Source organism: Pongo pygmaeus, chromosome 6, assembly GCF_028885625.2.
Source record: "Pongo pygmaeus isolate AG05252 chromosome 6, NHGRI_mPonPyg2-v2.0_pri, whole genome shotgun sequence".
Taxonomy (NCBI): Eukaryota; Metazoa; Chordata; class Mammalia; order Primates; family Hominidae; genus Pongo; species Pongo pygmaeus.
In genome coordinates, this window is record NC_072379.2 from 8,140,114 (window position 1) to 8,154,920 (window position 14,807).

The 14,807-nt window shown below is 44.1% G+C and overlaps 1 protein-coding gene across 14 annotated transcripts in view; it reads left to right on the forward strand.

Annotated features, from left to right (window-relative positions):
- Positions 1-14,807, forward strand: part of TRRAP (transformation/transcription domain associated protein) — a 135,431-nt gene that overhangs the window by 48,133 nt on the left and 72,491 nt on the right. For 12 of the 14 annotated variants that reach the window (XM_063668114.1, XM_063668119.1, XM_054497101.2 and 9 more), the window contains exons 23-30: positions 554-753; positions 3,407-3,624; positions 4,050-4,247; positions 4,821-5,081; positions 6,649-6,810; positions 8,988-9,084; positions 10,569-10,690; positions 11,047-11,217. In XM_063668114.1, coding sequence (XP_063524184.1) covers positions 554-753; positions 3,407-3,624; positions 4,050-4,247; positions 4,821-5,081; positions 6,649-6,810; positions 8,988-9,084; positions 10,569-10,690; positions 11,047-11,217 — 1,429 coding nt within the window. The remainder of the gene's footprint in view (positions 1-553; positions 754-3,406; positions 3,625-4,049; positions 4,248-4,820; positions 5,082-6,648; positions 6,811-8,987; positions 9,085-10,568; positions 10,691-11,046; positions 11,218-14,807) is intronic. The other 2 variants (XM_063668116.1, XM_054497103.2) reach the window with 1 other exon arrangement.

Genomic DNA, 14,807 nt, shown 5'->3' on the forward strand with positions numbered 1-14,807 from the left:
AGAGTTCCTCCATGGAAGACTGAGGATGGGGGAAGGAAAAAGAGCCAAGAAAATGATAATTCGTGACCAAATGTAAATGGGATGCCGCTAAAGTGACACTCAGAGGGAAACTTACAGCCTGAAAAAACGTGCTGTAATTCCAGCACTTTGGGAGGCCGAGGCAGGGGTGGGTCACCTGAGGTCAGGAGTTCAAGACCATCGAGACCAGCCTGGCCAACATGGTGAAATCCCGTCTCTACTAAAAATACAAAAAGAATTAGCTGGGCGTGGTGGTGGGCACCTGTAATCCCAGCTACTTGGGAGGCTGAGGCAGGAGAATCGCATGAACCTGGGAGGCAGAGGTTGCAGTGAGCCAAGATCGTGCCATTGCACTCCAGCCTGGGTGACAGAGCGAGACTCCATCCAGGTGTTGCTGAAATTAAAGCAGATAAATTACCCAGGCCTGTCTGAATAAGAGGGAAGCAAGCAGATTAAAAATTTAAAAAGAAGTCCTGGTGGAGTCATCAGCTCAGGAGTTGGGTGTCGTGACGCCGGATCTGATTTTGCCTTTCAGCTTTACAGAAAAGACCATCCCCAATGTCATCATCTCACATCGCTACAAAGCCCAGGACACTCCAGCCCGGAAGACTTTTGAGCAGGCCCTGACAGGTGCCTTCATGTCTGCCGTCATTAAGGACCTGCGGCCCAGCGCCCTGCCCTTCGTCGCCAGCTTGATCCGCCACTATACGATGGTGGCAGTCGCCCAGCAGTGTGGTGAGCACAGGGGCACGGTGGGGCACGGGATTTGTTCTTTGACCTCTATAGGTGCTTTAAAAACTTGCTCAGGACATTTTGTTGTTCTAGAAAAAGCTGAGTTTGGCTGATTGATTTTCGGCTTTTATTTTCTAATTTTCCATTTACTACATTGATAATTGGTATTTCAGTGGTGGGCGCTATATCAGCTTGAAAGTTACTACCTACCAAGTTTTGTTTGTAAAATAGACCCAATTTAATAATACTTCTGTGTCCAAGTGCTTTGGGACAAGCTGCCTGTGAAACAGACAGTTTGTGGTCATACTCACTGCTCACCTTCCTCTGCCTGGCTGTGTTTTCCAAGGCCAGTCTTGCCCTCCAGAAACTTCTCCATCACCTGCTCCCTGCTCTCCAACCCATGCCTCGCAGTCTCCCCTGCGATGCCCGTTTCTGCTCCCAGAATCCTCATTCTGCCGTTCCTCCTGCCTGGAATGGCTGCTCACCTCTGTTTCAGTGGCTCTCATGTTCTTGAGGGTGAAGGGCCACTTGTATTTGTTCACTTTTATTTCCAATCCATTGCAGGTGATGTCTTTGTAAAAGACAATAAAAATGGCCAGGCACAGTGGCTCACGCCTATAATCCCAGCGCTTTGGGAGGCCGAGGTGGGCGGATCACCTGAGGTCGGGAGTTCGAAACCAGCCTGACCAACATGGAGAAATTCCGTCTCTACTAAAAATACAAAATTAGCTGGGTATGGTGGTGCATGTCTGTAATCCCAGCTACTCGGGAGGCTGAGGCAGGAGAATCGCTTGAACCTGGGAGGCGGAGGTTGCGGTGAGCAGAGATCGTGCCATTATTGCTCCAGCCTGGGCAACAAGAGCAAAACTCCGTCTCAAAAAGAAAATAAAAAAGACAATAAAAATGTCATGCCGCTGCCAGTTGCTACATAAGTTTCTGAAAACTTACTGTCAATTTCAGCATCTCCTCCCAGACCAGTCACAGTTGGTCTGCAGACCGCATTGGAGTAGCACTGCCCAGTTGGTGTCCTCAAAGCCCCTCACCCTTAAGATCAACCAGCAGAGCACATAGAATTTTCCCCTTTAACTTTTCTTGGCCTGACCGGTCAATACTGTACAGTTTAGCACTTTGATTGTTTCTCAGTGTTTGTTCTATGTTAACATTGTCTTTCTGGCAAAACTAAGCTTCTCAGTAACTTCCACCTTGGACCTGGGTACCTCCGAGGCATTACCTAATAGCATTACCTAATAATGCTGTGGCCGACTGTTCTCTGCCATAGCTGGATGCCGTTGCTTTTTGTTGTTGTATGTTAGGAATATCTGGAGCATAACCCATGGTCATTCCCATATTCTGCCCCTTGGCCTATTTAATAATTTTTTTAAAAAATGTTACCCCATTGTGGTTTTCTTTATTTTTTTTTTTTAATTTTAGTTTTGTTTTGCTTTTTAGATACAGAGTCTCACTTTGTTGCCCAGGCTGGAGTGCAGTGGCATGGTCATGGCTCACTGCAGCCTCTACCTGCTGAGCTCAAGTGATCCTCCTGCCTCATCCTCTTGAGTAGCTGGGACTACAGGCATGTAACACCGTGCCCGGCTAATTTTTTTTTTTTTTAAGACGGAGTCTTGCTCTGTCGCCCAGGCTGGAGTGCAGTGGTGCGATCTCAGCTCACTGCAACCTCTACCTCCCGGGTTGAAGTGATTCTCCTGCCTCACCCTTCCTGAGTAGCTGGGATTACAGGCGCCCGCCATGACGCCCGGGTAATTTTTTTTGTATTTTTAGTAGAGACGGAGTTTCACCACATTGGTCAGGCTGGTCTCGTACTCCTGACCTCATGATCCACCTGCCTCGGCCTCCCAAATGCTGAGATTACAGGTGTGAGCCACCATGCCCAGCCCACGCCCAGCTAATTTTTAAAAAATTTTTTATGGAGATGCATCTCATTATGTTGCTCAGGCTGGTCTTGAACTCCTGGCCTCAAGTGATTCTCCTGCCTTGGCTTCCCAAAGTACTGGGCTTATTTAATTGTAAAAGATTATGAAAGTGGCAAAGTGGCATGAGCCACTGTGCCTGACCCCTGTGGTTCTTATTTTGAACTAATATATTTTTGAGTTATGATTGAGAAATACATGAAAATAACACAGTGTATCATAGAAAACATTCGGAAAAATACAGCCTAAAGGCATATCAGACCACTTAATTTACACATAATTGCAGTTTAACAGAAGTTGGCTTAAAATCTCAGTGCTGGCTTTTTACGGAGTTTTTTTTTTTTTGAGACGGAGTCTCACTCTGTCGGCCAGGCTGGAGTACAGTGGCGTGATCTGCAACCTACGTCTCCTGGGTTCAAGTGATTCTCCCGCCTCAGCCTCCTGAGTAGCTGGGATTACAGGTGCCTGCCACCATGCCCGGCTAATTTTTGTATTTTTAGTAGAGATGGGGTTTCACCATGTTGGACTAGGCTGGTCTCAAACTTCCGATCTCAAGTGATCCTCCTGCCTCAGCCTCCCAGAGTGCTGGGATTACAGGTGTGAGCTGCCGTGCCCTGCTTTTTATGGAGTTTCTAACTTCAAAGAAAACATCGGGGAGTTCTGCAGTTTGAGGGACAAGACTGTTCTCGTAAATGAACTCTCACGTGCCTTCCCTTCTCTCCTTTTAGGCCCTTTCTTGCTGCCTTGCTACCAGGTGGGCAGCCAACCCAGCACAGCCATGTTTCACAGTGAAGAAAATGGCTCGAAAGGAATGGATCCTTTGGTTCTCATTGACGCAATAGCTATTTGTATGGCATATGAAGAAAAGGAGCTTTGCAAAATCGGGGAGGTGGCCCTAGCTGTGATATTTGATGTTGCAAGTATCATCCTGGGCTCCAAGGAGAGGGTAAGGAAGGGCTGAGGAGTGTCTTCTGATTTGGAGGGTGTCTGTACCTGAGGGTGGTCCTTCTAGAAACTGATAGTTTAAGAATTGCGGCCGGACGCAGTGGCTCACACCTGTAATCCCAGCACTTCGAGAGGCCACGGCGGGCGGATCACCTGAGGTTGGGAGTTCGAGACCAGCCTGACCAACATGGAGAAACCCCATCTCTACTAAAAATAAAAAAATTAGCCAGGCTTGGTGGCGCATGCCTGTAATCCCAGCTACTCAGGAGACTAAGGCAGGAGAATCACTTGAACCTGGGAGGTGGAGGTTGCGGTGAGCCGAGATCACACCATTGCACTCCAGCCTGGGCAATAAGAGTGAAACTCTGTCTCAAAAAAAACAAGAATTGCAGTAACATGTTGTGGTTTGTTCATTTTCCTCTCCAGGCCTGCCAGCTGCCCCTGTTTTCTTACATCGTAGAGCGCCTGTGTGCATGTTGTTATGAACAGGCATGGTATGCAAAGCTGGGGGGTGTGGTGTCTATTAAGTTTCTCATGGAGCGGCTGCCTCTCACTTGGGTTCTCCAGAACCAGCAGACATTCCTCAAAGCACTTCTCTTTGTCATGATGGACTTAACTGGAGAGGTAGGTGACGGGCGGCCCCAAACCTAACCATGCTGTTTTTGAAATGGTGGTTTCCTGAAGAATACTATAAGATCCTTCTGCAAGTATGCTCTCCTAGCAGCGTGGCGACTTTGATACTCAGATTTCATTTCAGCATCTTCACTAAAAGGGCAGCTCAGAGCTCCCATAGGCCTTCTGTGGGTATCTAAATACCTGTTTGCTTTGATAAGGAACAGTTACAGGCCACAGTATTTACCAGTGCATCTGAGAAGGGGAATTCCGCTTCTCATGTGCTGTTTCCAGAGGAGCTGCATTCTTAAACCTATGCAGATACGACTCATACCAGTAGAACATGATGGGCATTGCCAGCTTATCTGGTGAATGCAGGGGTCACATTTGGATCCACGTTTTCTGAGCAGGTGACTTGGGGACTAAAGCACCAAGTGAGTGCTGTGAAGTCACCTCATTAAAGCAGCTGGTGAGAGGGGCATGGACCCCCAGTGACAGTCTTTATGGCAGACAGGTGTGCAGGAGACGGTGGGCGCAGTGGGTGGCATCGCCCTGCTTTCATTCTAAGGCGTCCCTGACTTGCAGGTTTCCAATGGGGCAGTCGCCATGGCAAAGACCACCCTGGAGCAGCTTCTGATGCGGTGCGCAACGCCTTTAAAAGACGAGGAGAGAGCCGAAGAGATCGTGGCCGCCCAGGAAAAGTCTTTCCACCATGTGACACACGACTTGGTTCGAGAAGTCACCTCTCCAAATTCCACTGTGAGGAAGCAGGCCATGCATTCGCTGCAGGTGTTGGCCCAGGTCACTGGGAAGAGTGTGACGGTGATCATGGAACCCCACAAAGAGGTGAGATTTCTGTCACCAGAACCAAGATAATTTCAACAAAACTTTTGAGACTTTTTTTTTTTAATTTGAGTTGAGGTGATACTCCGTTTATAATTTTGTGTCTTGGTATCTGTGGGACCTTGGTTCCAGGACCCTGTGTGTGTACGAAAATCTGGGATGCTCAAATATCTGATGTAAAATGGTGTGATATTTGTATATATCTTATGCACGTATTCCGTGTACTTTATTTATTGATTTATTTTTTCTTTTTTAATGCTTTTTTATTTTCATTTATTTATTTTTTCTGAGACAGTCTCACTCTGTTGCCCAGGCTGGAGTGCAATCCTAGCTCACTGCAGCCTCGAACTCCTGGGCTCAAGTGATCCTCCTGCCTCAGCCTCCTAAGTAGCTGGGACTACAGATGCACACCACCACGCCTGGCTAGTTTATTTTTTATTTTTGTTAACTTTTTTTTTTTTTTTTGAGACAGAGTCTTGCTGTCGCCCAGGCTGGAGTGCAGTGGCGTGATCTTGGCTCACTGCAAGCTCTGCCTCCCAGGTTCACGCCATTCTCCTGCCTCAGCCTCCCGAGTAGCTGGGACTACAGGGGCCTGCCACCACACCTGGCTAATTTTTTGTATTTTTAGTAGAGATAGGGTTTCACAGTGTTAGCCAGGATGGTCTCGACCTTCTGACCTCATGATCTGCCCGCTTTGGCCTCCCAAAGTGCTGGGATTACAGGCATGAGCCACTGCGCCCAGCCTATTTTTTTTAACTTTTTAAATTATTTTTTTTCTTTAAGGAAATTATCATACAGCCCAAAATGTCATTTTCTTCTTTTTAATTAAAAAATTTTTTTCCAGCTATTTTTTTTATAAAGATTGGCTCTTACTATGTTGCCCAGTCTGGCCTTGAACTCCTGGGGTCGAGCAGTCCTCCCATTTCAGCTTCCCAAAGTGTTGGGATTACAGGCATGAGCCACCGTGCCTATCCTTAAATTTTTATGGGTACATAAAAATTTGTATAATCTCCCATATACTTTAAATTAGTTCTAGATTACTTATAATACCTAATGCAATGTAAATGCTATGTAAGTAGTTACACTTTAATAGTTTGTTTTTTCTTTTCACATTATTTTTTATTTTTTCCTCAAGTATGTTTTCTCCTTGCTTGGTAGCATCTGAGGATGCAGAACCACAGACATAGAGGGCTAGCTCTACCATTGTGCCTGCTCTTTATGACTTGAGATTTGCAAAAAACAGTGTACTTCAAGAGAGTAGAAGGCAGCGTTCCTGAGGCTATAGCACAGTCTGGTAGTTTTATTCTTGTTTTGTTGTGGTTTTTGTCTTTTGTTTTGGATTTTTTTTTTAATTTTTAAAGAGAGAGAGGTTCCCCTGTACCTTTAGGAACTAACATATCTTACATGCCTCTCCACGACCGAGGTTTTGCACATGAAATGTATCTCCCCTTCCCTAATGAGAAGATATCTGTAATAACTTTGGATCTCACACATGGTTTTCACATTTTTAAAAAGTGTTTGTGTCTCAAGGGGCAGCTGGTGAGTGGTGCCTCCTCCTTGGCTTCCCCAGGTCCTGCAGGATATGGTCCCCCCTAAGAAGCACCTGCTCCGACACCAGCCTGCCAACGCGCAGATCGGCCTGATGGAGGGGAACACGTTCTGTACCACGTTGCAGCCCAGGCTCTTCACAATGGACCTTAACGTGGTGGAGCATAAGGTGTTCTACACAGAGGTAGGGGGGTGGTGGTGCGGAGTGGTGTGGATGGTGATGACGTGTGTCTGCTAGCCTGTCTTTGTACGCGAAGACTGGTCAGGCAGCGTTCAGAGAAGGCTCGGGCGGGGACCCGCAGGTAACCCACTGACACCTGGCACAGCAACCTGAGCAGGTATGTTGCGTCTGGGCTCGGGCGGAAGGGAGGTATGGCCAGCAGAGACGCTGATGTCTTGTGAGTTCTCAGAACTCTGTTAGCCCCAACAGGAATTTTTGCTTGAATTTGGGGCCTCAAGGTTGTATTTTAAAGATGAAGCTGCACCCAGTTGCTTTAATCACTCTTAGATCAGCTGGCCCGGTGCAAGTGCCAATTTATTGCATTCATTAATTACTGAAACCTGCCATGCGCTGTTGAGAACATCACACGAGTGCCCTAAGTTCTGACAGCACCCCCTGAAGTGTAGGGTTGAGCTGTTTATTCTCACTTTGAAGGTGTGGAAACTGAGGCTTAGAGTTTGCTGATTACCCAAAGCCACAGGGCAGGTGAGCTGGAGAGCTTGAATTTAAGCCAGGACTGTTATTTAGAGCATGGTTCCTAATCACTGCACTGTCCAGCCGAGTTCTTATTTTTTTTTAGTGGACTTGATTTGCACCTTGACCCAAACACGGACCCTGGCAGATGGCATCTTACGAGTATTTGTCACTGTAAACATTCCAGTGTGGGGTGCTATTAGTCTGACAAACAGTAATGAAACTGTGGATGTCGCCAAATTATAAGCAACGTCCTTAGAATACAGTAATGGTCTGGTGATCAGATAAAATTTAAAATTTTTATGGGACATATGAATCATACTTGCAGAGGCATTGTCAGAGTGTACTGCGGCAAAAATCAGAAGAAAGCAAATTCTTCCAGGTCCATACTGATTTCGAAATTCTGATTATGAAAATTTACCTTTTGACGTTTTAAGATCCTGTTTTTGCTTGGACATATGGTTATAGGATCATATGATCTGGCTCTGATCTTTATACCTTATCATTTGTAAGGCTTGACAGAAGGTCAAGACCTTTAGGAAATGCATAACTTCCCTTGGCTGATCTAGAGACAGATGTATTTTAACCTGCATGGAAAACTCCTCACTGCACTTAAGACTAGAGCCTGGCAGTATTGAGGGCATGAAACTGGTTTTCCAGATGTCTGTCAGTGACTGGCTGCATCAGAACACGTGCGGATCTTTTGAAAAGCATGGACTCAAATCCTTTCCTTGGAGATTCAGGTTCAGTAGATTTGGGTGAGACCTGGGAATGCACTGTCTGAAAGCTTCCCAGGTGATGCTGTGTGGCTGTGTTGGGGTTTTGTTTTGTAGTTGACTTCTCTCTCTCCATACCTGCACGCATATATACACGCACGCCCTTATATGTGAGGAGAGTATTTTTGAAGGTCATACAAGGCCCTAGCAACAATGGTTTCCTCTGGGCAGTGGAATGGGGTGGGTGGCTTGAAGTGCTTTTCACTATGTATCCTTTTCTGCTGTTTTAAATCTTTTACCAGGTTGGACTCTTTTAAGGGGGAAGAATGATAAAAACCTATACTAGTTTTCCAAGATGTGAATGAAGAGAAGGGGGAAATAGTGATAGAGCACGATATCTGTTATTTAGATAACAGATAGAGAAATATCTACTTGTGTGGTAAAATGTCTGGAAGGATAGCCACTGGAATTCCCAGTGATGTTCAGCTTCCTACTTTATGCTTTTCTGTACTTGAAAAAAAAAGTGTGTTCACTTAAATATTTGAATTATAGCCCATCTGTTTCTTGAACACTTTGTCTGAGGCCCTGGGGAGGCTGATCTGAACCAGGAGGAGACAGACCTGCCGTCATGGGATTTGCAGTTAGATAAAGTAACCCCCTGTTTTGAGAAAAAAAAACGTGGTATCAGAGTGGGTGAGAAAAAAACATGATGGTATCAGAGTGGTTGAGAAAGTGTCTAAGAATTCTTTTCCACTAATGAGGTAAACTGAGTTTTGCCTTAAAGAGGCTCAGTCATACTTTGATACCTAAAATCTTTAGAATTTGAGCTTAGTTTGTCAGTTGTTAATTGTGTTGAAGTGTGTGTGGAAGATTGCTGTGTTCTGTTATTTGCACGGTTATTATGTCTTCACAGGAAGAGTGGGCTAAATGAAATTGTTTTATCTTTTGCAGCTGTTGAATTTGTGTGAAGCTGAAGATTCAGCTTTAACAAAGCTGCCCTGTTATAAAAGCCTTCCATCGCTCGTACCTTTACGAATTGCGGCATTAAGTAAGTTAATGAAAATCTACGGGGTATAAAAGTGAAAGGAGACTGACCACAGGAGGTCTATAGAAAAAAAAGTGGCCTTTTGTTGTTGTCTAATTTTTATGACTTTTTGTAGTCTTTTTAAGATGGGATCAAAAAATTATTTTTGTATGTTTATCAAACTGTGTAATGAGATGCCATAAAATTACATGTGTTGTTAGGATTGAAGTAATTTTGTGCTTTATAGTAAAGTCTGTTGTTGTTTTATGAATCAGACCTTCTGGTTTAAAAGGATTGTCGTATCATTCATATGGTGCCAGAATCAGAGTGTATATATAGTAAGGGACATGACAGCCTTAGAAGCTTTTTAGTGACTCAAGCATTTGTTAATCCTGCAATCTCTGGGTTTTCACTTGGAAACCTCCGTTATCATTGTCAAGCGCAGGAATGATGCAAAGTGTAGGAAAATAGACTAGATCTGTATTGACTGACATAGAAACAGTCATTTTCTCTCTAGTGGGGAGTGAATGTAAACACCCAATACAAACTTTTTTAGTTGACTCTCTCTTGCTTTGTTGATTTTTATGCTCTTAATAACATATTTCCAGAACCCTTCTTGAGTTAGAGGTGGAGAGCTGAGAGGCAGACCATAATACCTGAGCTAGAAGATGGGGTGGAGTGTTCCAGACAGTGCAAGCCAAAGCCAACAGGGGGACCAGGGGTGACTGGCAGCTTTCTTCTTCTCTTGGGGTCCCTTCTTTGGGGAACTCTCCTGTGCCTCCTTCCCGTTAGCCATTGTGGGTGCTACTTTTGCTAGAATGAATGTTACCTGTCACCTGACATAGAATTTTGAGGTGTGTCTCCTTCCTTAAGAATATTTGCCTTTTGAAAGTCTTAAAGCCTTTCACCCTCAAAACTGGGTAGTGAAGAAAGGCTGGGCTGTGTGTGTCTGTCCCCTGCATTGCCTGTCACTGGAGGGCCAGAGACCGTGCCATCAGCCTTGTTCAGATGGGACTGCCCTGGGTCCAGCCACCCCATCACCCTATGAAGGTGTCCTGGGATAGGGATGTCAGTGGGGTCTCTCTTCTTCCCCCTCAAGCCTTCTTCTTCTCATCTGGAGATGTAAGATTTATCATGGCTTTTCTGGCAGGCTGGACTTCACTCTTAGATTATACTCAACATGTGGATGGAAGACCATGTGTACTTTTGTCTTTCTCAGGGCCAAACACTAGGAAAGAGGGCTCGTGGTTCATATTTTTTGCTGGTTGGTAGGAGCCTTTAGGAAAGAAAATTCAGCCAGGGGCAGTGGCTCACAGCTGTAATCCTAGCACTTGGGGAGACCAGGGCAGGAGAATCCCTTGAGGCCAGGAGTTGGAGATGAACCTGGGCAACATAGCAAGACACCTTCTCTACCAAATAATAATAATAAATAAATAAATACAGAGAAGAAAATTATTTGGGCATCTTTCCAGTTAATAATGGAATTGTCTTGATTTCTCTCCCTGAAGATGCACTTGCTGCCTGTAATTACCTTCCTCAGTCCAGGGAGAAAATCATCGCTGCACTCTTCAAAGCCCTGAATTCCACCAATAGTGAGCTCCAAGAGGCCGGAGAAGCCTGTATGAGAAAGGTGAGTGTGTGTGTGTGCGTGTATGTGCACGCGTGTGTGTACTCGGCATTAAGAGTTCTTCCTGTTTATTGCTGTATAAACAGTGTATGCCTAAAATGCTTTATGCATGTGGTTATTACACACTAAACTGTAATAAGAATATACCTGTTTCATAGTCATACTGAGTTTTTAAAAATATTAAACAGTAAAGATAAGTCTTCGTCATTTCGTCATCAGTTTCTGAAATAGTATATGATTAATATTCCATCTTCCTAAGGGAGAACAGAAACTTGTAACTAAGGTTGAAGATGAGTTCTGTTCTGTTATAAAGTGTCCTCAGTTGTCTATTTTTCTTTACAACTTTTCTTTTTTAATAGTTTTTAGAAGGTGCTACCATAGAAGTCGATCAAATCCACACACATATGCGACCTTTGCTGATGATGCTGGGAGATTACCGGAGCTTGACGCTGAATGTTGTGAATCGCCTGACTTCAGTCACGAGGCTCTTCCCAAATTCCTTCAATGATAAATTTTGTGATCAGATGATGGTAAGCCAAATGCATTTAAACGCTCTATAATAAACTTAAAAAAAATTAAATTATTTTAAAAATAAATAATGCAGCTGGGCACAGTTGCTCACGCCTGTAATCCCAGCACTTTGGGAGGCCGAGGTGGGTGGATTGCTTGCAGTTGGGAGTTCAAGACCAGACTGGCCAACATGGTGAAACCCCTCTCTACTAAAAATACACAAATTAGCCTGGTGTGGCAGCGCACATCTGTAATCCCAGCTACTAGGGAGGCTGAGGCAGGAGAATCACTTGCATCTGGGAGACAGAGGTCGCAGTGAGCCAAGATTGTGCCACTGCACTCCAGCCTAGGCAACGAGTGAAACTCCATCTCAAAAAAAGAAAATTAGCCAGGCCTGGTGGCATGTGCCTGTGGTCCCAGCTTCTTGGCTTGGAGGCTGAGGTGGGAGGATCACCTGAGCATTGGGAGGCAAAGGCTGCAGTGAGCCGAGATGGCATCACTGCACCCCAGTCTGGGTGACAGAGCAAGACGCTGCCTCAAAAAATAAATAAATAAAAATAATGCATTCAGATGGCTTAAAATTGAAAAGGTATAAAAGGCTGTACTGCAGAAAGCCTCCCTCCCACTCTGTCCTCCAGCTACCCAGTCCCCTCCCTGAGTCAGCCAGGGTTAAGACTTTGTTGTGTATCCTTTTAGAGATGTTTTATATATGTAAGAGGACATATGCATATATATTTTTTCCTATAAAAGGAGGTACAATATATATATACACAGTGCTTGCTTTTCCCATTTAACAGCCATCATTTCATATCAGTACCTGAAGTACTTCATTCTGCTTTACGGCTGCATAATACCTCATGACATGGACTTGCCATAATTTATTTAACCATGGCCTCACTGGTGAACATTTAGATTGTTCCCAGCCTTTTCATTATATACCATGATGCACTGAAAAACTTATTCATAATTTCACATGCTTTTATCTGTGGTGTACATTTCTAGTTGTAGAATTTCTGGATCAAAAGAATGTATGCATTTTAATCTTTCAACACCTTGTCAAATTGCTCTCCAAAGAAATTTTTGCCAATATACACTCCTACAAAATAGATAAGTGTGCCTTCTTTCATACAGTCTTGGGTAAGAACATTGGAAGTCCTTTGGGTTTTTAGAACTACCAGAGAAATAATTATGCAGGAAAAAAAACCCCATTTGACAGTGTTTAAAATTGAAGTGTAAGCGGATGGAGGATTTCATCTGTTAGCTTTCTTTTGCATTCAATTTTGCTTCTGGTAAATGGATTTATAAATAATAAACAGGATTTCATGGTCCACCACTGCAAACGTGAATGTATTTTTCATGCTTATGTTTCCTGAGTAGCCTTTGACCATTTGACATTTTAAGATACGAGAGCTACTTTTTTATTTTTGGTATACCTTTCCCCCAGCTATAAACAGGAGTTTGTATCTACTGATAGACAGTTAAGGTAGAGATTGCATTATGTAGAGAGAGAGATTGCAGGTATGGATACATTGTGTGTGATACAGTGTATCACAGTGCACAGATACATTGTATTTATCTACACAGGGAATGTAGAGAAATCTCTCATATATGAAAGACACTAGCTTTTTACCTCATCTATATGCTAGTTTCTTCATATCTACAAGTACCTAAATAATGAATAATGACCTAAATACTAAAATTGTAAGTTTTGCCCTAATAATACATTATAATTGAAAAACAAAGTATAATATGGAAGTGAATTTTCCAAATTGGAGACTTTCGCCTTAAGCTTCCAAATAATATGTAATACACATACACACCTATCAGTTTCCATGTATTCCATATATTCACAAGAATGGCTAAAATAAATACATAAAGTTACATCACTTCCTAATCAGAGCACATCCAATAAACACTTTATCTTACATCCTGTATTACGGCTGAGGTGCTTTCACACATGAGGCCCATGAGCTGTATGCATGTGTCCAAATGTCCTACTGCTTTTGTGTATGTCTCCTCTTGAAAAGTCCTTTGTCATTTTTTGCTGCCTTTGTATGCTTGCCTGAAGCAGCTTTGGTTTGTTTATTTTTATTTTTATTTTTATTTTTGAGACAGAGTATGGCTCTGTTGCCCAGGCTGGAGTGCAGTGGTGTGATCTCGTCTCATTGCTACCTCTGCCTCCCGGGTTCAAGTGATTCTCCTGCCTCAACCTCCCGAGCAACTGGGATTACAGGTGCCTGCCACCACACCCAGCTAATTTTTTGTATTTTTAATAGAGACTGGGTTTTCACCGTGTTGGCCAGGCTGGTGTTGAACTCCTGACCTCAAGCGATCCACCTGCCTCGACCTCCTAAAGTGTGAGGATTACAGATGTGAGCCATTGCGCCTGGCCTGTTTGTTTGTTTATTTATGAGACAGAGTCTCACTCTGTCACCCAGACTGGAGTACAGTGGCACGATCTCAGCTCACTGGAACCTCTGCCACCTGGGCTCAAGTGATTCTCCTGCCTCAGCCTCCCAAGTAGCTGGGATTACAGGCATCTGCCACCACGCCCAGCTAATTTTTTGTATTTTTAGTAGAGATATGGGGCTTCGTCATGTTGGCCAGGCTGGTCTTAAAACTCCTGACCTCGTGTGAATCACTGCGCCTGGCCCAGCCTGTTTATTTTTAATCCCCAGTCTAACCCTTCATACCTGCTGTGAGCTGGGAATTCATTCAGTGAACATTGTTACCCAGATTTTTTTTTAGTGCAGTATGAAGACAGCTGCCTTAACGTCTGTGGTTTCTGACCAAGGCCAGTGGTCTTTCTGCCTAAAATGAATCACATGGGTTTTGTGTTAATGGTTCATTTAGGTGAATTTTTTCCTCCCTTTTCTGCTCTCTGAGTGGTTCAAACTGGAGGAGTTTCCATCCAGACGTTTTCATCCAGCATCCACCTGGACTGAGTCCAGCCTGGACTTAACGTTGACGGTGCCTTTGCACTTAGTGGCAGAGGTCTTCCTGAATTACACCTGCCTGCTGTGCTCTGCCAGAGGCAGTGGTAAGGGACACACTCGTCCTTACTTAATCATGTTCTTCAGAACCAAGTTCAGTCACTGCTGGAGCTCTTGTTTTCCCTCATAAGCCTTCGAGTTTAATAGCTGAAGCCATCAGCAGTATTTTAAGAGCCAAGGCACCTTACTTTTAGGGTGGGCATTCATGAAAACAACCCTAAAAATTTACCTTTAAGAGTTTTAGAGTTTTAGCTCTTACATTTAGGTCTTTGGCCCATTTTGAGTTCATTTTTGTATATGGCATTAGATAAGGGTCCAACTTCATTCTTTTGCATATGATAATCAGTTTCCTTAAGATTGAGTTACCTGACATATGATTATTAAGTCTTTTATGTGGTTAGTTGGTTTTTCTGTTTGTTTGTTTGAGACAGGGCCTTGCTCTGTCTCCCAGGCTGGAGTGCAGTGGCGTGATCATAGCTCACTGCAACCTCCACCTCCTGGGTTCAAGCAATCCTCCCACCTCAGCCTCCTCAGCAGCTGAGATTACAGGCATGCACCACCATGCCCAGCTAGTTTTTGCATTTTTAATAGAGACTGGGTCACACCATGTTGGCCTG